This window comes from Phascolarctos cinereus, unplaced genomic scaffold (assembly GCF_003287225.1).
Source record: "Phascolarctos cinereus isolate Bilbo 61053 unplaced genomic scaffold, phaCin_HiC Scaffold_726;HRSCAF=1367, whole genome shotgun sequence".
In the NCBI taxonomy this organism is placed as follows: Eukaryota; Metazoa; Chordata; class Mammalia; order Diprotodontia; family Phascolarctidae; genus Phascolarctos; species Phascolarctos cinereus.
The window spans coordinates 113589840-113617374 of NW_027556098.1; the positions used below are offsets into that span (position 1 = coordinate 113589840).

General features: G+C 37.4%; 1 protein-coding gene across 3 annotated transcripts in view; it reads left to right on the forward strand.

Moving 5' to 3' along the window:
• GOLGB1 (golgin B1) overlaps positions 1–27535 on the forward strand; it is a 73790-nt gene that overhangs the window by 17370 nt on the left and 28885 nt on the right. For 2 of the 3 annotated variants that reach the window (XM_020985914.2, XM_020985915.2), the window contains exons 7-14: positions 543–674; positions 1807–1929; positions 3594–3707; positions 7902–8304; positions 9226–9341; positions 13473–13587; positions 20045–20121; positions 21191–26433. In XM_020985914.2, coding sequence (XP_020841573.1) covers positions 543–674; positions 1807–1929; positions 3594–3707; positions 7902–8304; positions 9226–9341; positions 13473–13587; positions 20045–20121; positions 21191–26433 — 6323 coding nt within the window. The remainder of the gene's footprint in view (positions 1–542; positions 675–1806; positions 1930–3593; positions 3708–7901; positions 8305–9225; positions 9342–13472; positions 13588–20044; positions 20122–21190; positions 26434–27535) is intronic. The other variant, XM_020985916.2, reaches the window with a different exon arrangement.

Sequence of the window (27535 nt, forward strand, 5' to 3'; positions counted from 1 at the left end):
GTCTGACTTATGTAATTTTAATCCATCAGCACAGTGATTTATTTAACAATTAAAATGCGCAACACATTTTATAAGGCATTATGGGAGTATATAAAGAAGCGTTAAACATTATCCTTATTGTTCCTTTCTTGGGAAGGCAAAACATAGACACATGAGTTGGTGTTCAAAGAATGAGCTAGACTGGGATATGTCAAACTCACTGTCAGAGGCCACAAAATTCCCAGTGCAGCCCAAACTAGATTAAAATGTTATTGGGAAATGTTTAACAAAATGAACAAAAATACAGTGTAATATGCATATTTTAATTTGTGTTCTTCTAATTTAGTATGCCAGCTGTAGCATTTCTGTTTGAGTTTGATACCACTGATCTAGACAAGTGTTTTTGAAGTTCAAAAGGAGAGAGCACTAGGATAGACATGACTGATTTCATGGATTTCAAGGCCTTGGGCCTTGAAAGATGAGATTGATTGTAGAGCAAATAGTAAAGAGGTGAAGAAGTTGTTTTGTTTAAATCAATTATTTTATGTCCTCGGTTTCTTCAGTGTGATGCATCTCCTAAAGAAGATCAGATAGAAGGATTTGAAATGCTAAAACAAACACTCCAGGAGAAGGAGGAACTGATTAGCATCCTACAAACCCAACTCAGTCAAGTGCAAGCAGAGCAAGCAGCACAGGTAGGAATTAAAATTTTGGAAAGCAGAGAGGAGGGTTATACTTCTATTGAATTGAACTCAATGGCAGAGTCCTATAATAGTAGGTCAGAGAGACTGGTTGAAATATTTGGGATTATAGAAGTAGAGTTTGCATAAAAGGTGAAGGTGAAAGCACCAACTTTAGATAAAAAAAATAAAAATAAAAAGGACACAGATAGTCAAGGTCAGATCAGGGTGGGTGACCCAGAATTTATGCACATAACAGCTAGAAGATTTGTAAGAGTTGAAGGCCAAACTATCTGTAAACAGAAGTTCTATAGATACTGAGAGAGCAGGGGCAAGGCAGATGAGGAAACTGCAAAATATCAAGGAAAGTACCCTGCTGACGAGGCTGCCTGTCGTAGCCAAAGCATGAGAGAGAAAGAGAGGACAGGCAGCCCTTCATCGGGGTACTTTCCTTGATACTTTGCAGTTTTCTCATCTGCCTTGCCCCCGCTCTCTCAGTATCTATAGAACTTCTGTTTATAGATAGTTCGGCCTTTGGTGAGAGTCTTGGTTTGGAGGCTTGCAGGTGAGAAGGAAAATAGCTGTTATTAAGTTTAGGAATAGGGAGAAGATGCAGTTCTTTTGCAAGGGAATTCTGACAATAAGGCTTGAAAGATAGCTTAGAGCCAGATTGTGTATTGTCTTAAATATGCCTAAAGAGTTGGGATATTATTCTAGGCAATAAGAAATAATGTCAGGTTTTTAAGTAGGGGAATTATAAAGTGGTTTTGAATTTAACAGATCAGTCTAGTTGCACTTAAAAAATTTAATGTTCTAGACTCTGAAAATGTTTAAAATGCATCATGGACTTTTAATATCCTTATTTAAAGTTCATTTAAAAAAGAATCTTTGTTCAGACTGACTTCCTTTTGTCATATTTGGAGATTATATCTAAACATCCTCATTCTTGGCACCTAAAAACAGCCTGTTTAGAACAGGAATAGTAAGTGGTAAAACCACGCAGCCCTTTGTAGCTACTTGATAATTCTAACTTCCTGCCATTTCTTTCTTTTTTCCTCAAAATCTCTGAGCATATTGGGAATTTCATGTTTGTTTTTGTAAAAGATTGGGAATGTAACTTGGATAGTCTTTCTGGTTGTGTCTTAAGTTGAGTTCCATGCAGGAGGTGGTCCGGGAGAAAGATGCGCGCTTTGAATCACAAGTTCGTCTTCATGAAGATGAACTTCTTCAATTAGTAACTCAGAAGGAGATGGAGACAGAGATGCAGCAGGTGTGTGACTAAAATTTTTTTTGTAAAGGTTTTGATTTTAGGTATTATTTAATGAAATATGACAGGTTACCCCACCCCCACTCCCCACTTCACCTTATTGCTCATTAATCTTTGTTTACTATTCACATAGTCTTATTGTGTTCCTTAACTGATATCCTTGGGTGTGATCCTATTCCAGCTGTTGCTTTGATTGTATTTTTCTTTGGATTGTCCATTCCTCTACCCCTTAATCAGGGGCTCGATATTAGGAAGTTGACTGTATTTTATATTAAGGCTAATATTCAGAAATTGCAGATCAGAGTACTAGTCAGCTTTCTGACAAGGCAAACTCATCCCTCCTTCCTCTTCCTTCCTTATTGTATAGGTATGCTTCTTCCCAAGGCTTATTTTGCCTCCCTCTCTAGTAACTTCTGTTCAAGACTACTTTAGCCCCCACTAGTTTCACGTTTCATCTGTATTTTGTTCTGCGCCACCACAGTCCCTACCATCTGACCAGGGGAAAGGAGTGTAGTAATTCCCTTTCCCTGAAGGCTAGCTGGAGAGAGAACATTTTCTCACTTAATTCCTAATCATAGAACCACAGACTGCCAGAGTTGGAAAGGACATTAAAGATCATCTAGAGTGGCCCCCTTCCTCTTACAGATGAGGAAACTGACTGAAGTACAGAGAGGTGACTTGCCCAGGATGACAGCTAGTTAGTGACAGCATCAAGATTATAACCCAGGTCTTCAGACTCCTAATCTAAGATTTTTTTCTTATATGGCATTATCTCTATTTTCTTTCCCAGACATAGTATATTCACTTGGTTAGAAGACTTGTACCAATCTTGGCTCCTTCTTATTATTTGACATGAGAGAAAGAGATTAATTGGCAGAAAGAATTAAGGAGTCTCTGCTTCCTTTTTCTCTATGTGATGGAACTTCTAGGGGACTGGCAAGAATTTGGCTTTTAGGTTGTGATAAATAAATGTTCACCTACTGTCAGATACAGGCTGATAGAAAAACAGAGTGGCACTGAAGGAATAGGATACATACTCAAGCATCAATATTACCTTACCTACTTTTTCCAGTGTCATTAATATTTAAGATTGGATAAGAAATAATTTTAATGTTTATTTGTTGTTTCTGTTTTAATTATTAATATCACAAAAGTTCTTTTCCCTTTTGTTTTTAATTGCACATATATAGTTAAATTGTGAGTTAAATAGGTTCTTGTGGACTAGTTTGGGAATATAACTACTTCTTATCTAATTATGGAAATGATATATGAGGAAATATGATCAAATTATAGGCAAATAACTTACAGACTATTTTAGAGTACAGTCTGTAAATTTGGGTACTGACTACTTATACATACACACGTACATACATGTATGTGTGTATGTATCTTTTGTTGGTTGTTTATAGAATTTTGAGGTGGAATATAACATCACAAACTTTCTCTTTCTAATTATGATGGAAAGTCCCCATGTTTTGGGGTCTTGTCTGTTTCAGAGTTCAGTTGTTAAGGCCCATTATTTTGTTAGGGTCTTGAAGAAAATTATTTCTTCTACTAAATGGGAAGTGTGATGGTATTAAATACTTATGCAGCATTATGAAAGGTAAGCAAATAAAGATCCTGACTTTCTAGGATTTTCCAGGCTAATGCATTCTTTTTCTTCCTAGAACCTAAGGACTCTGCACAGGAGGCTAGAGGAACAGGAGGAGGCCCTATTAGGGCGTGCTCAGGTGGTCGACTTACTCCAGCAGGAGCTATCTGTTGCAGAACAGAAAAATCAGGTACCTCTTTTTATTATGTCCTTTACTGTACTTAACATGGGATATGTATTTTTTCTTTTTCCTTCTGGATCTAATTTTTAGATAGTGAACGTAAATTCTTTTTTTTTTAAATTTTATTAATTTATTTTGATTTATCAACAATCACTTCCACATGCTTTTGAGTTTAAAATTTTTCTCCCCCTTCCTCCCCATCACCCTCCCCAAGACAGCACACAATCTCATATAGGCTATACATTTACATTCCTATTAAACATATTTTCACATTAGTGAAGTTGTAAGTAAAAATTAAAACCAATAGGAGGAACCATTAGAAAGAGGAGACAAAACTCAACAGAAGAGAAAAAAAATGATAGCGATTCAACTTCCATATTTCTTTCTTTGGATGTGGATAGTATTTTCCATCACGAGGTCTCTGGGGGATGTCTTAGATCCTTGTATTCTTGAGAAGGGTTAAGTTTATCAATATTAGTCATCACACAATGTGGGTGTTATTGTGTACAATCATTTCTTATAGCACAATAGTATTCCATCACATTCATATACCATAGTGTACTCAGCCATTCCCCAATTGATGGGCATCCTCTCAGTTTCCAATTCTTTGCCACCACAAAAAGAGCTGCTATGAATATTTTTGTACATGTGGGTCCTTTTTCCATTTGTATGATCTCTTTGGGATATAGCCCTAGAACTGCTATTGCTGGGTCAAAGGGTATGCACATTTTGATAGCCCTTTGGGCATAGTTCCAAATTGTTCTCCAAAACGGTTGGATCATTTCACAACTTCACCAACAATACATTAGTGTTCCAGTTTTCCCACATCTTTTCCAGCATTTATCATGTTCCTGTTTTGTCATGTTGGCCAATCTGATAGGTGTGATGTGGTACCTCAGAGTTGTTTTGATTTGCATTTCTCTAATCAATAATGATTTAGAGCATTTTTTTCATATGACTATAGATGGCTTTAATTTCTTCATCTGAGAACTGTCTGTTCATATCCTTTGACCATTTATCAATTGGGGAATGGCTTGTAGTTTTATAAATTTGTCTTAATTCTCTATATATTTTAGAAATGAGGCCCTTATCAGAGAGACTGGTTGTAAAAATTCTTTCCCAATTTTCTACCTTCCTTCTAATTTTAGTTGCATTGGTCTTGTTTGTGCAAAAACTTTTCAATTTAATGTAATCAAAATTATCTGTTTTGCTTTTCGTAATGTTCTCTATCTCCTGTTTGGTCATGAATTCTTCTGTTCTCCATAGATCTGATAGGTAAACTATTCCTTGTGAACATAAATTCTTATTTATAGGAGGTGGGCATTTTATATCTTTATTTAGAAGGACTTTCTTTTGACCATCCTGAGTCTAGAGTTTCAGTGTATAGTTATATCTTCCACATCAAGACTTTCCCCACATTGTATATCACGGGTCAGCATAAAAAATCAACTGAGAATTTTGGGGAGTTTTGTGGAAGCCACAGATGACATGTGAAGGCCAAGAGATGGCACAGAAAAAGTTTAGAAACTTAGAAATGCATAAAATATATGTATAGTATTGTATAATAACCCCTATTTTATTTTATTTTTTGCTTTTGTTAGGCAATGGGGTTAAGTGACTTGCCCAGAGTCACACAGCTAGTAAGTGTTATGTGTCTGAGGCCGGATTTGAACTCAGGTCCTCCTGAGTCCAGGGCCAGTGCTCTATCCACTGTGCCACCTAGCTGCCCCCTAACCCCAATTTTAGAATAAGATGATGTAAACACCCCAGAAAGTAAAAGAAAAAATTCAAACTTCTCTGGTATAGAGGGCCAAAAATAATTTTATTTTTCTGGTATGAGACAGGTTTCATTGCTTATATACAAACGAAATGCTAAAAGACACAAAAGAAATCAACATACATTGGTGAAACTTAAAGAATTGGTAACTTATGACCACTGTTACAGTCTGCTAGGAAGTTGAGTCATAAACACTGGAACATGAAACAATTTGTAGGACATTAGGCATTTTACATTGTATTCTGCTTTTCATTGTTTTCCTCAAAGTCCATGTCTTACAGCAAACCAGGCCAGAGATTGACCTCATCCTCTAGTTGGTGATCACCCTCTCCAGGAGTGCTGGAGTAGTTGCTGTGGACTCTTTCTGAAATATATAGCCAGCATAGAGTGAGGGGCCAGGATTTTCAAATCTCTTAAATTCACAGCAGTGGCCTCCAGTCCTATATACATCCATTGTGGAATCAATATTCATTCAAAACAAAAAACAGAAGAGGCAGCTCCAAATCCAGGATCAGGCTGACTTGGACAGCATGTTCATGGCTACTTTTGTTATCTGTGGTGGGGGATAGGGTGAGCTGCTATTCCCACCACATTTCATGGAAAGAAACTTAAAATAATTCTGACACTATCTATAGCCAGAAAAAATAAAGAGAAAAAGAACCAAGGACAGAGTCACTCCCTTTTTAAAGGTTCACTGAATTATAAGTTCATTCTGTTCAATCAGTAATCAATCAGTAAATATTTATTAAGCACCTACTGTGTGCCAGGCACTGTGTTAACCTCAAGGGATACAAAAAGACAGTCCTTACCCTCAAGGAGCTTACAGTCTAATGGAGGAGACAACATGCAAGTAAATATATGCAAAGCAAGCTGTATGCAGGATCAATAGGAAATAATTAACAAAGGGAAGGCAACTAGAATTAAGAGAGATTGGGGAAGGCTTCAAGCAAAAGAAGGAGTTTTAGTTGGCACTTAAGGGAATCTAGTGGGCTCAGAAAGTGGGGCAGAGGAGGGAAAGTGTTCTAGACATGGGGGAGTGCAAGAGAAAATGCTCAGAGATGGAGTGTTTTGTTTGTGGAACAATCAGGAGGCCAGTTTCACTGGATAGGAGAGTATGTGTTGGGGAATAACATGTAAGAAGACTTGAGAGGGGGCTAGGTCATGAAGGGCTTTAAATACCAGCCACACAGAGCACTTTTTACTTGCTCCTCGAGGCAATAGGGAGCCACTGAAGTTTGTTGAGTAGAAGTATGGCACAATTTGACCTGTATTTTAGGAAAATCACTTTAGTGGCTGAATGGAAGATGAATTGCAGTGGGGAGAGACTTGAGGCAGGCAGACCTACCAGCAGGCTATTTCAATAGTGCAGCCCTGAGGCAATAAGGACCTGCCCTGGAGAGTTGGAAGTATGAGAGGAGAGAAGAGAGGCATAGTCTAGAGAATGTTGCAAGGATGAAATTGACAGGTCTTGGCAATATCTTATATATGTGGGTTGAGGATAGTGAAGAATCCACCATGGCTCCTAAGTTGTGAGCCTGAGAAACTGGGAAAATGGTGTTTTATTCTCCAGTAATAGAGAAGGTAGGAGGGAAGGGAGAGTTTAGAAGGAAAAAAAAATGAGTTCTGTTTTAGACATGTTGATTAAGATGTCTACTGTACATCTAGTTTGAAGTGTCTGAAAGGCAGTTGTATATGCCAGATTAGAGGTCAGCTGAGAGTGTGAGGCAGGAAAGGTAGAATTGAGTGTCATTAGCATAGTGATGATAATTAAATCCATAGGAGGTGATGAGATTATCAAGTGAAGTAGTATAGAGAAGAGAAGAGGACCCAGGATAGAACCCTAAGGGATACCTGCAATTAGAGGTAGTGTTTTAGAAGTAGATCCAGAAAAGGAGACAGAGAGGGAGAAGTCAGATAGGGGAGGAGAATCAGGAGAGAATGGTTTCTCAAAAATCTAGAGAGAAGAGAATATCCCAGAGGAGGGAGTGATCAGTAATATCAGAGACTGCCTGGCTTCCCAGATTTATAATATCCAACATTTCTATAACACCTTTAAGGTTTTCATAGTACTTTATATATATTATCTCACTTGAGCTTTAAAACTTTCATGTGAGGTCAGAGCTACAGCTCTTGTTATCTCTGCTTTTCAGATGGATACTGATGGATGAGAGAGGTTAAGTAATTTACCCGGGGTTACACAGCTGGTAGATATCCAGGGTGGGATTTGGACTCAGATCTTATTGACTCCAAATCTAGGGTTCTAACTACCATACCACCTAGCTGTCTTATATTATACCTTTTGTGGCTTCATTTCTCCATCAGTTTGTGTTAGATGCTTCTGTGTTAGATCAAAGCAATCCCACTGTGCAGTGTCTTTTATAAATTGGTTGAGGTTTTGTTATGAGTCTTCTTTCTTTTTTTCTTAGGTTCTCTCTGAACAGTTGCAGCAATTGGAAGCTGAGCAAAATACATTAAAGACTGTACTAGAAACAGAGAGACAGGCGTCCAAGAGTCTGATTGAAAAAATGGAGCTTGAAGTGGCAGAAAGAAAACTGTCTTCACACAGGCTAGAAGAAGAAATGCGTTGTCTTTCGGAGCAGTTAGAGCAGGCGGGCCAAATCCGGGCTGAATTAGAGTCTCAATGTAGTGCTTTGGAGCAGAAGCATAAAATAGCAGGAGAAGAGAAGGACTCTCAAATTTTGTGTCTTCAAAAGACTGAAAAAGAACTACAGTCTGCTTGTGAGGCCTTAAAGGTTCAAAATGAAAAGCTTCTTCAGGATATCAGTCACCAGGCAGCTCATTCAGCCCAGACCATTCAACAGCTAGAAGGTCAGCAACAACTTGCTTTTCCAATGCATTGCTCAGAGTGCTGGTCACCTAATTAATTGCTAAAACCCACTGAATCAAAAGAAGGCTTAAAAGGAAGATCTTCCTAAACTACAGGAGAAATCCTTAGTTTCGTATCTCCTGCTTCTGTTAGAAGTTATGTTTATAACTTATTGCTTATTATTGTCATTATAACAATACCAGACAATAATGACAACCTTCATCAGTGTGCCAGGGACTTAGGGAAGACTGTGTTAAGTATGACCTTGGATTAGAGGATCCTCATAAGGTGTGGTAGAGGATTTGAATATCTTCTATCTAGATTTAGGACCTGGAGTGCCAAATTACATTTTGTCAGTCTTGGAGATAATTTGAGTTATGCTTGGCTGATACAAAGATGGCTCTGAAAGGCTTCCTTGGAGATCTGAACTTTATAAAGAGGTATATGTTCAGAAAAATGTTAAAAGAATGTTTAACTCCAGGAAAGAACAAAGCACATCTTTTGTAAAGTAATTGAACCAGAGAAGAGTTGGAATTGCGTTGAATAGCGAACCACATATCACAAGCATGTATTTTGAATTTAAGCATATTTTTAATCAATACTGTTTTGTGGGAATGGAGTAGGACTTAACTGTGTAAAACTGATTGGTTGAAAAAAGACAACACCGTTTTTGAAAGAGATAGGGGGAAAAGGAAGGGAAGATCTTTTGATCTTTAATTTGATTATGTTTCATTATAAATTCTTTATTCGGGGGTCTTGGAGAACATTTAAAGAGTTAAAATGAAACATTGTCACTGACATCTTCAAGTTGGACTAAATTAACTTAAGTAGAGGATAGCAACTCTTTACAAGTTTTTGGAAACTGCTGCCCCATAAAGTTCAGTTCTGTGGCATATCATTTTGATGAGTTTGTTTTTCTTTAGATGAACTCCAGCAAAAATCCAAAGAAATTAGCCAATTTCTGATTGAACCAGTGTTGCAGAAGTCAGAAATGGCCTCTGAGACCTCCAGCCCAGATGAGCATAGCCAGGCTCTCAAGGTAACAAAATTTGGATGTCTTTGTGCTCTTGTATCTTTAGTACCTAGTGGATAACCATTATTTCATGGGATACTTGATCATATCACTTAGTAATGCTTATGATGAGCATAAATAAAAAGATTACCATGTTGATAATTGAAATTTATTTACCAGTGTTTATTGCAGAGGTAGATCTACAATTATTGATCAGATCTTTAAACTAAGCTGACAGGTACTTAGTGGTTTTGTTGCATAAGTAAGATTAATGGAGGGTGGCAAAAAGATACATTGGAAAATTTGGTTCTGGAATAAGAAATTTAAAAAGAGTATAAATGAAGGGTTCTTAACCTTTTTTGTGTCATGGACGCTTTTGACAGTCTAGCAAAGCCTATGGATCCTTCAGAATAATATTTTTTAAATGCATAAAATAAAATACATAGGGTTACAAAAGAAATCAGTTATATTGAAATAGTTATCAGAATATTTTTCAAAAAACAACTCCATAAAACCTAGTTTAAGATCTGTGTTCTAAATGCTTTTAGCTTATGCAGAAGCTGTACCCTATATGTCATTAATATGTTTTTCGAGAAGGAAATTGGAAGATGCTGGATGTAGTAATCCCTGAACAACATCACAAAAAGTGAAATTTACTATATCTTATCAGTAAATAACTGATTACCAATGAGGGAGTAATTTCTAAATTAGTTTAACTAATTTAGTTTGATTAACTAAAAGAAACAATTGAAGTCAATATCAGATTAGAAGAAAGTATAAAGATGAAAAGATATAGTTTGTTGTCAGTTCCAACCTGATCTATTCAAAAAATCTGTTAACCATAAAAAATCAGAATTGGAATAAGCAAAAGAAATTATTATGAATTTCATATAGAAGTTTAAACAACGTGAAGCGATTACTGTGATGAGAAAGTCAAAAGAACCCAGAAATTGCCTCATCCAGCAAGCACTTAATATTCTAGTCAAATGGAAAGACATGGCAGCCAAAGACAACACTGGTTTAGAATAGAAACAAATTTACAAAAGCAGTAGAGGAAGGTGATGGAAAATTATGAGCAGAATTACCTTGTAAAGCACCAAGAACCATTGAAAGGAAAAACAAAAGTTTGTTGAAAAGTTTGGCATGAGATCTAGTTAAGCCGTATCATCCCAAGAGCATTTAGAAATGAAACTGGAAGCGAGACAATAGACAAATGAAACCTGTCATCGGCTGTTAAAAGACTATTTTCTTCTTTAGTGACAGCAGAACTACTACATTTGAACTCTTAACATCTCAGCCCTTGATATGCTAAACAAGGGAGAGGTGGCACTAAAGAGGATACAGGTAGAATAGCTAGACCAGACCATATATAAATAATGGAAGTCTTTTTTAATGGCAACACAGTTGGGCATTGAGGGAGTAATTTTCAAGATACCTGAAAGAGGGGAAGATGTGAAATAAATGAAACAAGTCAGATGATATAATTGCCAACAAAAGCAACAGAGAAGAATCAAATGCTTTAAAAATAATAACAAACAATAAACACAGTAGGATCTTGCATTCTCTAAATTTTCGGTATGTCACCTGCAAATAAGAATGTCTAGAAGATCCCAAGCCCTGTGAAGAATCTTTCTGCCATTTGGATTTTGTGCTGAACTTTCTTCATGATAGTGGCAGATGCCTTTGAGGAGCATGTTATTTCCCTGTTTTAGTGTTTCCCTTGATTTTGAGGATTGTGCTGATTGTACCAAGCCCCCAAATCCTAACACACTTCTGAAATGAGATCCAAATACTTAAAGGAGTTTGGTGTAACAGTCTATGTGAAGAAAACTAAGTGGATGAAGAGTGCCTGTCATCCAAACTATGATATGCAGGTGGAGGTATGTCCCCTTTAGTTGATATATCAGAGCTTGAAGTCTTGGATAGGTATTGCAGATAGTCAGTGAGCTGGGCCTAGGATAGGAGAAAGAATGTGAACAAAATGGTTTTTGGAAATTTGTGTGGTGCTTTCAGTATTTCCAAGCTCCTCTCTGAAACTAAAACCCACCTTTTAAAAAATTCTTCCAGGGTTACTGTATGGTTGCAAGTCATAGAATGTAATAATTTCTAAAAATTCAAAATTGCAGTTGGCAGAAAGGGCAGAGACACATAATGAACATAAAGAGATTCCATTGTATTATCAACTGTGCCTTGCTCCTAAGAAATGGTATAAAAAATGGCATGCGAAAGATGTATATCACAAAAGGAAGTGGTACCATTCATGTCATCAGAGTAAGACATACTTGGTGGAAAGCCAGTTAAAAGACCTAGAGGAAGATCAGCTTCCAGCAGTTTGGGTAAATTTTCCATAAAGAATTTATAGGAGGATGTGTACAATAGTCATACAGGATAAGGTGTGTATAGTTTGTGATTTGTACTGTTAGAAGGAATACACACAACAGGGTTTTCATGAATCCATTGAAGTATATTTGAATCTGTAAATACTTACAAATTTATCCCTTGTACTTAAAGACATGTCCTAGATCATTGCAGAGAGATTAGTTTACTAATAACTTAAGACAGATTTGTATGAAAAATGCTTACAAAACATGTGATAGTTCTGTATAGTTTACATAAAATTTTAGTAAATATTATGTTACTTGGAAGTAGTTACTTGGAAGAGTACACAGAAAAATTTTACATAACAGTAAGTCCTACCTGGGTCAAGGGCTATTTAATGAATTTATTTTCAGAGATGTAGATGACAGACAAAAAAACATGTTTACTAAGTTTCCACATAATACCAAATTAGTGGTGGTAGGACAGTAATAGCATCTTTAATGGGATTAGGATTGACCATTGATACATTAATTCAAAAAGTATTTATCAAGTATTATGTACATAACATTAAGCTAGGAGCTCTAGGAAATACCAAGTTGTATAGTAATTGTCCATATTCTTAAGGAGCTAATAGCGTGTTTGGGCAAAAATGTACGTGCATGAATAGTTTAATAGAAAAACAAGGTGAGAGCCAAATGAATGGTAAAGACGAGTGGACAATTACAATTAATTATATTATTATTATAAAAAATAAAATATTATATATTATTATGGGTTACTTATTAACTTAGAAAACCAAAAGTTAACATTACTTATGTTATATTGTATTTTCATTTATTTTTAAAACATTTACCAATTACATTTTAATCTGGTTTGAGCTGCACACTGGAGCTTTGCTGGCCACCAGTTTGACACCTCTGGTATAGACAATAAGTACTAGAGTACGACAGGCCATCATGGCCTGTTAATTTAGGAAAATAGCAACAGCAGCATAAGTAATAAGAGTTAGACCTGGGTTTTAGCCCTAGTTATGTCTTATGTTAGCTATCTTACTTTGAAAAAATCTTTAACTTCTCTAAGCCATAATGTTCCTTATTTGTAAAATGATGAATTTAGGTTGGATCCTCTCCAAAACCCCTTACAGTTGTAAAATAATACAATTCTGTGGTAAGTAATGGAGTCGTCCATATACTAAAGACAAGCTGCAGGGACACAAGATGAAAAATAATTAAATATTTGCAGTTCATTAAGAAGACTAAACATTTGTGTGCATAAATAAAATTATAAGGTGCAATAGCCCCAGTGTTAGAAGGTGAATGGGATTTTAAGCTTAGAATTAAGAATAGCATTACTCCCTCTCTTCATTGAGGATATATATTATTTTGCAGTCATTCTTCTTTTGGAATTTCTATTCAGCCCGTTATTTATCTCAGGGAGGTCTCTTTATTTGTGAGGGTTGTAAGCACATTTCCCATTACTACTGGACCTTGTGCCAGGGATTACTGAGTTAGATATTTTTTCCCATACAGATGATTTTTGGATGACTGTCTTTGCGGTTTAGCCTTGAAATTCTGGTATAGATTTGAAGCTCTGAATCTAATAAGATCCTTCAGCTGCCATTTCCCCTCAGAGATCATTGACATTTTTTCTCTGCCTGTAAATGGGAATAACCTTTGAGTTAGTCCAGGTTGAAGAGGGTTATTTCCAGTTTCTAAAAATTTCCAGTGAAAGAGATGTTGAAGAAGATTAAATATAAATGCATTACCTTGAGAGTTTTCCTTCAGCTCTTTGAGAATGTGAGTCAGAAAATGTCTCATTTGCCCCTTTTCTGCATTTCAGGTAGACTTAGAAGAGAACATTGTCTCTTTGCAGAAGAGAGTAGCAGAACTAGAGGAGGAAAAATGTACCTTGCTTCTCTCTACTGTGGAACTGGAGGAGCTAAAAGTTGAGAATGGTATGTATGGTAGCTGAAAATTTATTTTCAATGGCTTCTTGTCCAGAAGAGTGCATATGTTGTTACATTGTTGACTATTTGTAAAATAAAGGCTATGTCCTGTGTTGGGTGACCTCTAAAATTCCTATAGATCAAAAATCATAGACTTGTAAGAAACCTAGAAGTTCCTCAATTTTAAGGTGAAAAAACTGAGACCCTGAATGACTAAGTAACTTGCAGTGATAAGAGTAGATAAAAGGAGAGCTAGGACTAGAACCCAGTTCTCCCAACTTTTAGTGTAATGCTTTTTCTGTTTTAGTGTAAATCGGGATTCCATGTTCACTGGACAATCAAGGAATTTTATATAAGGAGGTTAAGTTTCTGTCCTCTTAGGATATAAGATTTTACCTAAGGTTGGCAGTGTGGTGCAGTTAAAAAAGATGATAATAGTTTGTCCAAATAGTCATGCCAAGTCAACAAGCATTTCTTAAGTGCTTACTCTGTGCTAGATATTGTAATAAGGCGCTAGGGATACAAAAAAAAAAAAAAGGCAAAACCAGTTCCAGCCCTGTAGGAGTTCACAATCTAACAACATGCAAACATAATCTCAGAGAGAAGGTATGTGAGTACTTCAGGAAGGACCAAGAAAGACTTCTCGTAGAAGAGGGAGTTTTAGCTGAGACTTTAAGGAAACCAAGGAAGCTAAGAGGCAAAGTCTGGGAGAAAGAGCATTCCAGTTAGGGGAACAGCCAGTGACAGTAGAGTCAGAAGATGGAGAATCTCATTCTAGAAATAGTTAGGAGGCCAATATCATAAGATTGCAGGGGTATGAGAAGACTGGAAAGGTAGGAAGAGCCAGGTTATGAAGGACTTTAAAAGACAAATGGAGGATTTTGTATTTGATCTTGGAGATAACAGGGAGACACTGAAGTTTATTGAATAGGAGGTAACATGGTCAGACCTGTGCTTTAGGAACATCAGTTCAGCAGTTGAGTGGTAGATGAATTAGAGTAGGGAGAGACCTGAGGCAGAGAGGCCAATTAGAAGGTTGTTTTAATAGACTTGAGTGGAAATGTTCTGAAAGCAATTAGGAAGACTATATACATGCATCATTAAGTGGAAGAAATAGGAGCAAGATAAAGTAACAGGAAGGAGAAGAGTGCTCAGAGAAAAAAACATAAGAATTGGATGATGTGTGGTCATGGAGAGACATAAAGGGTAATTGAAACAGAAAGAAAGGCTGTTAGAGTTAGTAAAGTGGTGGTTATTTATGACCTTAAAGGAGAATAGTTTCACAAGGTAAAGATAAAATGAGGAGAAACTATATTCTGCACTAGAGTTTCACCAGAAGAAAGAAATTATTAGCATTATAGAAGAGACAGAAACCTTTAAAGAAAATTACTTTTATCTTGGAATACATAAATGAAGGAAAAGGAACACTGAACATGGTCATGTATATACTTTAGGAAAACATTTTAAGAGTTCAAAGAAAACTAGAGAATCAAATATAGAATGTTATTCTTTTTTTAAGGATCAGAGCAAACTTTTTGCTAGTCCGAGGTCAGACAGAAGTAAAATAACATAAAACAAAGCAAGATGTTGAGATCTTACGTTACCATGTTGGCATACAACAGTGTTTCTTCTATGAATCAACACTGTAGTATCTATATCTGTCTCCTTTTTTGTATTCTTTTCCTAAATCCCACTGTTGTAAAACCTTGTCCTATGATTGTCTCCTTGCTTCTTAAAATATTTTTGTTTTAAAAAAAATTTTTTTGTTTTAAAAAAATTTTTTTTGTTTTAACTCATTGATGTATTTTATAGCTTATTTTATTTTATCCTCCTAATTTCAAGTTTCTCACCTTCTTTACTTTTTTCATGTACCTGTAAATAACTGCCTCACCCATACCATTCCTTCAGACCTTCCCAAATCCCACTTTAATGTAGAAATAGTTTTGGTTTTTTTTAAGCATATCTACACATTTGATCATGCCATTACCCATAAATATTCTATTTCCATGTTCGTGAGCTCTGATTATGGGATGATAATTTTATCATTCCATCTTTCTCTATACTTTACAAACACTTACCTTGTACTTTGCCTTCACGATGACTTCCAGCCCCTCTACTCCTCAGTTTTTTGTTTTTGTTTTTTGGCTAGGCAGTGGGGTTAAATGACTTGCCTAGGGTCACACAGCTAGTAAGTGTCAAGTGTCTGAGGCCGGATTTGAACGCAGGTTCTCCTGACTCCAGGGCCGGTGCTCTAAGCACTGTGCCACCTAGCTGCCTCTACTTCTCAGTTCTTTAGTAGGTTGTTACCCCTACAGTCCTGTATTCCCCTTCCTATCTTTTTACTTGGTCAATCACTCTATACTTTCCTCTATACTTTGTCCTCTATACTTTGTCCCCTTTTCCTTATAGAACTTTGGATTACTCCCATCTCTTTCAGTCCTGTTGTGTGCTGCTGCATAGAGCTGGAGAAAATCATGAAACAGTGCTTACCGGATCTGCTATAAATGTATATTACATAGTCTCAACTGAGCCTTCACTGTAACAACATGGTCCTTTTACACTTTCCTAATCTATTTGCTATCCTATTCACCACAGTGGATGTTTCAGACCTTTTCATTCCTTGTTATGCCTCCTGTGGTACGCTCCTTACTCTGACTCTCTCAGCTGATCTTGCCTCATACTTCTCAAAAACCTGGATCATTTTCCTTAGAACTCCCTCTTCTCTACTTTTCTGCATCTCATATCACTCAGACATCTTCCCCTTCTAGATCCTTTTTCGCCCCAATTCTTATAAAGAAGCAGTCCTTCTCCATTCCAAGGCAGACTTCTCAGCATATACCTTTGATTCCATCCCCTTCTCATCTCCAGCAGATTGCCTCCTCTTTCATTCCCACCCTGTCTTTAATCTTTAATCTCTCCCTGTTTGTTGGCATCTTCCTAGCTGCCTATAACCACTGCTACATCTCTCCTGTCCTTAAAAAACCCTCAGTTTATTTGACTATCTTCTCTACTTAACATCCTCAGTTTCTCCTCTCTTTTATGACTAAACTCCTTGAGAAAGTTGTCTATAATTGATGCCTGAACTGAAAACTGCTTTAACCAGAGTTAATTGCTCAATCTAATAGCCTTTCTCAATCCAAATTGTTCTTGGTCTCTCTACAACCTTCACTGCCATTTCTGCTAGATATTCTTTCCTCTTGGTTTTTGTGACACTACTCTTTTTTTGGTTTTCTTATCTGACCGACCACTCTTTCTCAGTCTCTGTTGGTAGATCTTCATCTAGATCATACCTACTAACCATGGGTGCCCCTCAACGTTCTGTCCTGGACCCTCTTCTCTTCCCTATTTATACTATTTTATTTGGTGATTTCATCAGCTTCTGTGGGTTTGATTATTGTTTTTATGCAGATGATTCCAAGATCTATATATTCATCTTTAACATTGCTCTTTGGCTCCAGTTCTGCATTTCAGACTCGAAGTTTCCTAGGAATCTCGGACTAAGCATGTGCAAAACAGAATTCATTCTTTCCCCCCAAAACCTTCCCCTCTTAGCAATTTTCTTACTATTCTTAAAGGTATTACCATCCTCCCAGTCAATCAGACTCACAACCTTGATGTTATCATCTTCCCTTTCACTCAGCCCCACATATCCAATCTGTTGTTAAATCTTGTCATTTTTACCTTCACAGCACCTTTCTTCTATGTCCCTTGTGTTCTACTCACACAGCTGCCATCCTGGTGAAGGTCCCAACTATCATAATAGAACTTCTGATTGTCTCTCTGCCTTAAGTCTCTCTCCTTACTCCAGTTCATTCCCAGCTGACAAAATTATCTTCCTAAAGCACAGGTCTGACCATGTCATCTTTCTATTCAGTCAGCCCAAGTGGTCTTCTGTTACCCCGAGGATCAAATATAAATTGCTGTGTTTGGCACATAAAGCCCTTCACAAACTGGCCTATTCCTAACTTTCCAGACTTTTTACAATTTACTCCCCTTCTCCCTGAAACAACGCCCCCTCCCTATGATCCAGTGACAATGAACTTCCTGTTGTCCTTGAACACAGCACTCCATCTCCTGACCTCTTATCTGTACTGGTTGACCTCTTTGACTCAAATTCTCTCCCTCTTCACCTCTACCCCACAGCTTCTCTGACTCCCTTTAAGACTCAGCTCAAGTCCCCCATTCTACAGCAGGTCTTTCCCAGTCCTGCCACTTTTTGTACCTTCCCTCTGACCTCATACCTTCCATTTACACTTTATATCTCTTGTATATACCTAATTATTTGAATGATGCCTACCTCATTAAAATATGGGCTCCTTAAGGGCAAGAAACATGTTTTGCTTTTAGGCTAACTGCTCTGTTAGGAAAGTCTTTCATCTGTTTGCCAACTGCCTTACAAGTGCACATAACAGAATTCAAAATTAGGAATTCAAAATTAAATGAGTAATCCATATGAGGTAGCTATATATGAAGTGTCACTATAAATTAAGGCAATTTGTTCTAGAAGCCACATGCAGAATTTGTCTCATTACTTTTTAGTAGTCACATCTTAATATGGAGAGTGTGTCTATCCAAAATGGAAACAGTTTAGGAAGATGAGGGTGGTAGTGGTTAGTGTTTTTTTTGGAGTTAGTATTCTAGAGTACTGAGCTCACTGTGAGAATCCAACAAAATTATTCAAAAGTAATTATAAATCCCCAAATATAACTTATATCCATATTCTGTTCCTAATTTCTTAATGCCTTTGTATTTCTCTCACTTCCAAAATCAAGTTGATAATTTTTGTTCCTCCCAGCCCACTTAAATTAATAAAAAAAAAACCACTGAAATAGGTGAAGGAAAGAAGCTATAGATTCTCTCTCTCTCTTTTTTTTTTCTTTTTGGTGAGGCCATCGGGGTTAAGTGACTTGCCCAGGGTCACACAGCTAGTAAGGGTTAAGTGTCTGAAGCTGGATTTGAACTCAGGTCCTCCTGACTCCAAGGCCAGAGCTCTATTCATTGTGCCACCTAGCTGCCCCTAGCTCCTCTTTTCTTAGACCTTTCTTTTTTTATTTTTTTTTTGCTTTTAGGCAATTGGGGTTAAGTGACTTGCCCAGGGTCACACAGCTAGGAAATGTCAAGTGTTTGGTCTGAGTCCGGATTTGAACTCAGGTCCTCCTGACTTCAGGGCCGGTGCTTTATCCACTGCGCCACCTAGCTGCCCCTTCTTAGACCTTTCTAAAGACAAAATAGTGTCCCATCTCTCTGGGTTATATTAGTCCTTCCAGATGGCAAGAGAATGAATAAGATGATCTCTAGAGCAGGGATTTTTAACTTTTTTTATGGCATGTACTCCTTTGGCAGTCTGCTGAAGCCTATGGACAGATTCCTTCCTAGAATAATATTTTTAAATGCATAAAATAAAATACATAGAATTACAAAGGAAACCAATTAAATTGAAATACCTTCATCAAAATGTTTACAAAACAAAGTCACAGGCCCCAGTTTAAAATTTAAAATAATCTAAAGCTATCTTCCTACCAGCTCATAGAATCTGACCTTCTCAAAGAAGCTTCAGAGAGTGACAAGACATTGATAACATCTGTAGGTTTGGGAAACATTTTGTTTTTCACAAATGGAGCACTATTGTTGTACTTTTGGTCCAAACCTGTGTTGTACTTGAGCTATTTATTTCCTACTTCTGAGTTCCTCACCTGTTGTTGTTATGGTGGTGGCTGAATTCAAGACCATATTTTGAAGGAAGTTCATTACCGGACTAACATTTCTTTAAAAAAGTGTCTTTTTTCATGTTTTCCAAATTATTTTAGGTCTTTCACACCATAATCTCTCAAAAGCATTTTTTTCTTTGAGTTTTAGCTCAATTCTTTTGAGACTTTGTACACCTCTGTCATCTTTAACATTTAAAAAATTTTCAACACAATACCAAATAAAGCAAGCATTTCACAGTAGAACAGAAAAGAGTATTGTACATGAAAGTGGAAATCTCCTATTATGCAGTGCTTATTTTTTTTCTTTTTGTAAACAGAATAAATTTAGCCTGTAACTTTCAGAGTTAATTTGTTTTCCTATGTCTCTTCCTGGCCTTCTTTTTGTTCTCTTATGTGCACTTTAAAAAATGTTTTAATGATCCTTTCTTTTCTTTCTTTTTAAATTTTTTTGTAACCTTACCACTAGCCCCTCTCCCCCTCCTGTTTCCTCCCAAAAACTTTTCAAGAAAAGGAAAGGAAAAAAAAAATCCCTTGTAATAAATATGCATAACCAGCAAGACAAATTTCCACATTTCCTCTGTCAGAAAATTTATGCCTCATTCTTAATCTTAAGTCTGTCATGTTTATATCATGAGGTTTCCTAACCTGCATCATTCTTAAAAATCTAGTCTTGCTTTCCTGGAATGACTGAGATTGTTCCATGAAAGTATGAGATGACCGGGATTTGAAGCTAAAACTATGTTCTGTTATCATTTCAGAAAGACTACACTCTCAGATTACTCTCCTAGAGGCTCAGCGTGGACCTGAGATGGCTGGTGGAGAAGTGACGGGACAGGTAAATGACTAAACTCTCAAAATTAAAAAAAAAAGCAGAGTAAAGGGAAAGATCATAGGTTTACAGCTGGAAGAGACTTTAGAAGTCATCTTGGTCCAACACTCCCCTACCCCTATTTTACAAATAAAGAAACTGGGCTCAGAGAGGATAAGTCACTTACCCAGGGTCACATGGGTAATAAGGGTCAGAACTGGGGTTTGAATCCAAGTTCTATAATTCTCAGGCAAGTAGTCTTTATATCATACCATTGCATTATTTTTCCAAGTTGACTTTAAATCTGAACGTTTATGGGAAACATAGATGACATGATTTATACTTTATTTACATTTGTATCTAGATATCTTGAATCCTTTATTTACTCTGAAATAACTACATAGCTCTACATAGCTCATCCTGTCATTAGTTTATTTCACTCTTTGCTGAGCACAGCTTTATATCTCTATGCCTATTGGAAGGAAAACTGTATGCAATCACAGTATCATAGTTTTAGGTCTGGAAGGGACCTTAGAGGCCATCTAGCCCAACTCTTTCATTTTACAGATAAGGAAGCTTAGTAGGCACAGAGAGATTAAGAGGCTTGTCCAAAATCACACAGCTCATAAATTCAAAGTCAGGACTTGAACCCAGATTCTATAAGTCTAGATCCATAGATCTTTCTGCTCCATGTTGCCTTAATCATTTCTCCTGATCCCACATGGCTAGTATTTGGATTGTGCTCAGGCTCTGAGGGCTTTAGTTATTAAAGAGGATGTTTTGACATTGCAGTTATTTTTTCTGAAAATTCTTATATAAAAGCTTGGTGCCTTAATGTCTTTTTTCTTGTAGAGAGGGAATTTGGATGTTGGTGTTATTTTATCTAAGTCTAGGATGTCAATTAGATTCAGAACACCCTGTACATTCATAACTCTTTGATTTAGTGTCTCCATTTTTTCTTTTTCCAGGGTTAATTTTAGAGTGATAATCACTCTGGTCTCTTTTTTGATAAGGAAGCAACTACTTCAGTCTCTCTGCTGTCTTATAATGTTTGCTGACATTTTCACTCCTTTTTCTTTTTTGTTTTTTTATTTAGCTGCAGATTCCCACTGATGAAATCACCAAAAGCAGTACCAACAAATCTACTGAGGAAAGTAGACAAGAAGACAACTTGGAGATGATTGTTTCACAGAAACATAAGTTGTCAGTTTTATTATTGGAAATGAAAGAAGCCCAAGAGGAGATTGCATACCTTAAAGGGCAGCTCCAGATCACAAAGCCTAATACCAACTTGATTTCAGAGGCATCTGAACAAGGGGATATCAAGCAGGCAGAAGGTGAAGGAATGATACACGAAGGCACAGGACAGAGCTTTCCTTTAATGCAAAGTGAAGCATGCAGCCCTATTGTCATTGATGTGGAAGGTTCAGAAAGCTTTATACCTCATAATCAGAGTAGCACACCATTGGAGATGCCTGTAGTTCACGTTGCCAACACTGGAGTGGAAATGGAGTCAACAGAAAAGACTCGAAAAGACTCTCTTTTGGTAGCTCAAGATCTTATTTTGTCTCAGCAAGATGAATTGAAAAGATTAGAAGGACAAATATTGGAACTTGAGTCAAGTCTTCAGAAAGCAGAGGAATCATATGAGAAAAGTTTAGAGGAGAAAGCTGAGGAAATCAATAAGCTAGCCAAGCTAGTAGAGGACTTTAAGGAAAATGAGGAAAAGAATAAGAATACGCTGAGTGCTCTGTGTGATGAGAGAGATCAGCTTTTGGTTCAGGTAAAAGAGCTCTGCGTCATTACAGAACTAAAGGCACAAGTAAAGCAACTTGAAGAACACCTTGCGGAGGCAGAAAAACAAAGAATATCTGACTATGAAAATAAAGCTACCCATGAAAGCCTGCTAACTGAACAAATCCAGAGTCTCAACACTGAATCCAAATCAAAGGATTTGAAAATTGAAACTTTGCAGAAGGAATTGGATGAAGTACATCTCCAGCTTTCTGACCAGGGCACACTAGTCAGAAATCTGAAAAGTGAGCTGCAAAAGAAAGAAAGTGAAATGTTTGATTTGGAGGAGCATATAAGGAATACCTCAAACAAGATGGAAGAGCTTTCCCAGACTCTCTCCCAGAAGGAACTTGAGACAACAAGAACAGACCAACTTTTGTTAGAGAAAACTAGGGTCGTAGAGGCCCTTCAACAAGCCATTGAAGAGAAGGATAAACAGATGACCGAGATCAGTGTACATATGTCTGAGAAAATAGTCCAGCTCAATGAAGAGAAGTTTTCTCTTGGGGTTGAAGTTGAAGCACTCAGAGAAAAGCTTAGTGTACTGTCCATTCCTGAAGAAGGCAAAAAGGAGAAGGAAACAGAAGAGAAAGAGGAAGAATGTTCAGATCTACAACATGATCAGGATGGTAAAGTAGTTTCAGCTCCATTAATAAAGAATGAAGAACTTCAGAGTGAATTGAATCTTCTGAAGAAAGAAAGTGACCAGATGAAGAGAAAGCTGCAGGCTGCTCTCATTAACCGGAAGGAACTAATGAAGAAAGTCACTCAGCTAGAGAAAGAATTGGTGCAGGTGAAAGATGAGTCTAAGGAAAAGACCCTGTTCTGTGAGGGGGAAAGTATGGAAGCAACTCAGCAAAGTAAAGATGGGAAAACAAATATAGAAGAATCTGTTACTTCTGAAAGTCAGGAAACTGAAATATCTTTAAATCAGAAGATATCTGAAAAAGAACTAGAGCTACAGAATGTAAAGAGAGATTTGGAAGAGAAGGTCGCAGCTGAAGAACAGCTACAGGCATTGATCAAAGAGATGAAACAGAGTTTGCAGGATAAATTAAACCTCATAGATTTGCTTAAAGCTGAAATAACTGAAAACCAGACAGTCATCCAAAAATTAACCACTTCTAACAAAGACTCTGGAGATGGAGACTCAGCAACACCCATAAAAGAGACAACAGTAATTAGCACAGCTGGTGCAGAAAGTGGAGAACACTGGAAACTAGAACTAGAAGACAGAATTTTGAATCTTGAACAAGAAAAGGAGCAACTCCAAAAGAAATTACAAGAAGTGCTAGCTTCCCGCAAGGTGACTTTAAAAAAAGCACAGGAGAAAGACAGACACCACAGGGAACAACTAAAACAACAGAAAGATGACTATAATCTTTTACAGGAACGTTTTGATGAACAAAGCAAGGAGAATGAAAGCATACGAGATCAACTACGGGAACTCGAAATACGAGTAAGAGAATCTATAGACACTGGCTTAGCTGGGGACAGTAACACACAGGAATTAGACACACCTCAGAGTCTGATCGAACCTACATCCAAAGCTAAAGAACAGTGGCCCTCACAAATGACTTCAGAATCTGGCTGGCACCCAGATTGGATGGAGCATTCAGGAAACAAAAATGACCTGCAGGAAGAGGACAATTCAGTAGAACTGCTTAGAGCTCAGCTGAGAGAGCTACAGATCCAGAAAGAAGAGTTAGAATTCAGAGTCGGCTCTACCATAAATGACCTTTCTCAAAAATCAGAAGAAGCAATTAAGTTACAAGAACAAATAACAAAGCTGCTTTTAGAGACAGAAAGTCTTAAAGTAGCCACTCATGAGGCTGAAGCTCAGGTAACCAGTCTGAAATTAGAATTGGAAAGCAGTCAAATGGAAATCACAAGATTAGAACATTTTAGGGAATTACAACCTGAAATAGATGAATTGAAAAAACTCATGGCCAAAAAAAATGAAGAAGCTGATGTCCTTCATGTGCAAGTAAGAGAAAAAGATGAGATCCTTCTTAAAGTGCAGACAGAGATTGTAGAGCAAGAGGACTTGATTAGGGCTTTGCATGCACAGTTGGAAATGCAAGCCAAAGAACATGAAGAAAAAATTAAACAGTTGCAGACAGAGCTTTCTGAAATTCAACGGAAACCAGAGGAGGTAGAAGAAGAAGCTAAATCTAAGCAGCAAATTCAGAGAAAACTCCAAGCTGCACTTATCTCCAGAAAAGAGACCTTGAAAGAAAGCAAATGTCTTAAAGAAGAGTTGTCTTTGGCCAAAAATAATATTGAAACTCTCACAAAGACCCTGGCAAATGCAGAGAGCCAAGTTTCTGCTCACTGTAAAGAAAGGGATGTATTATTAGACAGGTTGACTGTTCTTCAGGAAGAGAAAGAGAGACTTATTGCAGAAGTGGATAAATCTTTACTGGAAAGTCACAATCTCAGTAGCTCTTGTGAAAGTCTGAAGCTAGCTCTAGAAGGTCTTACTGAAGAAAAGGAGAAGCTAGTGAAGGAAATTGAATCTTTAAAATGCATCCAGGTTGCTGAAAACACTGAATGGCAGGAAAAGCACAAGGAACTGCAAAAGGAGTATGAAATTCTTCTTCAGTCCTATGAGAATGTCAGTAATGAGGCAGAACGTATTCAACATGTTGTGGAAACTGTGAGACAAGAGAAACAAGAATTGTATGGTAAATTAAAAAACACAGAAGCAAAGAAGAAAGACACAGAAAAGCAGCTTCAGGAAGCAGAGCAGGAAATGGAAGAAATGAAAGAAAAGATGAGGAAATTTGCAAAATCCAAACAGCAGAAAATCCTTGAGCTGGAAGAGGAGAATGACCGCCTTAGAGCAGAGGTCCACCCAGCAAGCAGTGAATCCAAAGAACCTGCAGAAATGCTTCATTCCAGCCCCAGTGTGAAGGAAGAACTAGAAGATGCTAAGCTAAAGTATGAATCTCTTTCTAAGGAGTTTGAAACATTAATGGGTGAGAAGAACTCTTTAAGTGAAGAGATTCAGAATTTAAAACAGCAGTTGGAGGAAACAGAATCCAAATTGAGAGAGAGTATAGAAGGCCCTAAGAAGCATGGGATCCAAATGGGTAGTATAGAAGTGGTCCAGCAAGCTGTGTCTGTGTCTGTAGCTGTACCTGTATCAGGTGAGGTTGAAGAACAAGTCTCTTTGAGGACAAGTGCAAATTCAGAATATTCAGTGCCCATCCCAGTGGAGAGCAGTGCCATGGCAGATGTCAATGCAAATGACGGTGTAAGTTCACATGATGAAATTAATACCTATATACAGCAAATTGATCAGCTTACAGAAAGAATTAAAGAACTAGAAGAGGAGAAGAAAATGAGGGAAGAAGTAGACTGTTCTTTAGAAGACAAGAAAGATGCCTTACTGAACCAATTAGAAGCAAAGGATGGTGAATTGAAAACTCTTCATGAAGAAGTTACCAAGATTAACCTGTTAAATGAGAAAATCCAAGATGAACTTGTCAAAGTCACCAAGTTGAAGGAAACAGTGGAAGTAGAGAAGGATGATCTGGAAGAGAGACTTATGAATCAGTTAGCCGAACTTAATGGAAGCATTGGAAATTATCAGCAAGATGTCACAGATGCCCAAATGAGAAATGAGTTATTGGAATCTGAAATTCAGAACCTTCAGAAATGTGTGAGTGAACTGGAAGAAGAAAAGCGGCAGGCAGTTACAGAAAAAAACAGAATTGAGTCAGAGATCCGGAAGGAATACTTGGAGAAACTACAGAGTGCTCAGAAAGGAGGACAGGGCAGTAAAACTCACACAAAAGAGCTTCAGGAATTGTTGAAAGAGAAACAACAAGAGGTAAAGCAGTTGCAGAAGGACTGCATCAGATATCAAGAGAAGATAAGTGGTCTAGAGAGAACTGTAAAGGCTCTGGAATTTGTACAAAATGAGTCACAGAAGGAACTGGAGGTGGTCAAAGAAAACCTAGCCCAAGTAGAAGAAGATCGTAAGAAAGCTCAGACAGAACTGGACTACTGCAAAGTGTTGCTGGATGACACTCAGAGTGAAGCAGCAAGGGTCCTAGCAGATAGTCTCAAGGTGAAAAAGGAACTTCAGTCAAATAAAGAGCTTGTTAAAAGCCAAATGAAACAAAAGGATGAAGATCTTGAAAGAAAACTGGAACAAGCAGAAGATAAGCACATGAAGGAGGTCAGGAACATGCAAGAAAAACTGGATGCTTTGCATAGAGAAAAGGTCCATTTGGAAGAGACTTTTGGAGAAGTTCAGGTCACCTTGAACAAAAAGGACCAAGAAGTCAAGCAGCTTCAGGAAAACCTCAACAGCACTTTGGCCCAGCTTGCGGCCTTTACCAAAAGCATGTCTTCTCTCCAGGATGACCGGGATCGAGTGATAGATGAGGCTAAAAAATGGGAAAGAAAATTCAGTGATGCTATTCAAACAAAAGAAGAAGAAATCCGGGCTAAGGAAGAGAACTGTAGTGTTTTAAAAGACCACCTAAGGCAGATGTCCATCCACATGGAGGAGCTGCAAATTAACATATCCAGGTAAGCCAATTAGAACTCTTCCTTTAATCCTTACTTTCATAGAACTCTAGGCAAAGGACTTTCTCCTTATTTATATAATTTTTGTTCCCTTTAAATGGCACTTTGTGTTCTTGCATTCCCTCCCCTTAAAATTTTAAACCAATCTATATATTGGTGAGGTTAAGCATATGGAGACTATGAGAACAGTGTAAGAAATGATTTTTGCCCTCAAGAAGCTTACACTCTAAAGCTTGGGAGAATAAAACCAAGCTAGAGCAGAATGAGAAGAATGTCATTAAGTTAGGAGGTTATCATATTTGGAAAAGGTCACTAGAACAAGTAATTATGCCTTGTATGTGTGAAATAAATGTATTGATATCTTAGGTGTGCTACATTGTATATAGAACATTCAGAAGAAAGATGTGATATCCTTTTATAGACAAACACATCAGAGATAAATATTAAGAATTACAGACATTGATAGAAGTGTAAATTTGATCAGAGGGAAGTTTAAGTGGAACAGCTGTTTAAGTTTTGTGGTTGGAAAAAAAAGTACTCCCATCTTTTCTCTTCCATTGACTAAATAGAGAAAACATGCCATTAAACCAACTCCAGAGGAAGATGTCCTAAAGTTGACATTTAGCTAGTCTTGAAATAAACAGGTTCTGAACAATAAAACTGCTACAGTAGGTGCATTTTGTCTTCTTCCTTCTGGCCCTATACTTTTTATTTTATTTTATTTATTTATTTTTTCTTTGTTCCTATACTTTTTAATGGAGAAGAAGAGTATGTGAGCAGGAATGGGTCCACTTTGTTGGCATTAGTTGGTCCTCTGGAGGGTGGTCAAGAGACAAGCCCTTGAGGTTTTTCTTCCAGTGCTCTATAGGGCCTGTCCTTACCTGTCTTATCTAAGGTGAGATAAAAACAGGCTGCACTGTGAACCTGGCATAATGGTACTCTCCCACCCCCATTGTGCTGGTGACAAGCTTCTACAGAGCAGCTTTCTCTCTCAGGTCTCCACTTGTCATAGCTTTTTGGCAGAGCAACACAAATAGCAACAGTACAGACAGGGCATATGAACATGTCTTGCTTTAGCAGGATTTCTCTCCAGTTAACAGCTATA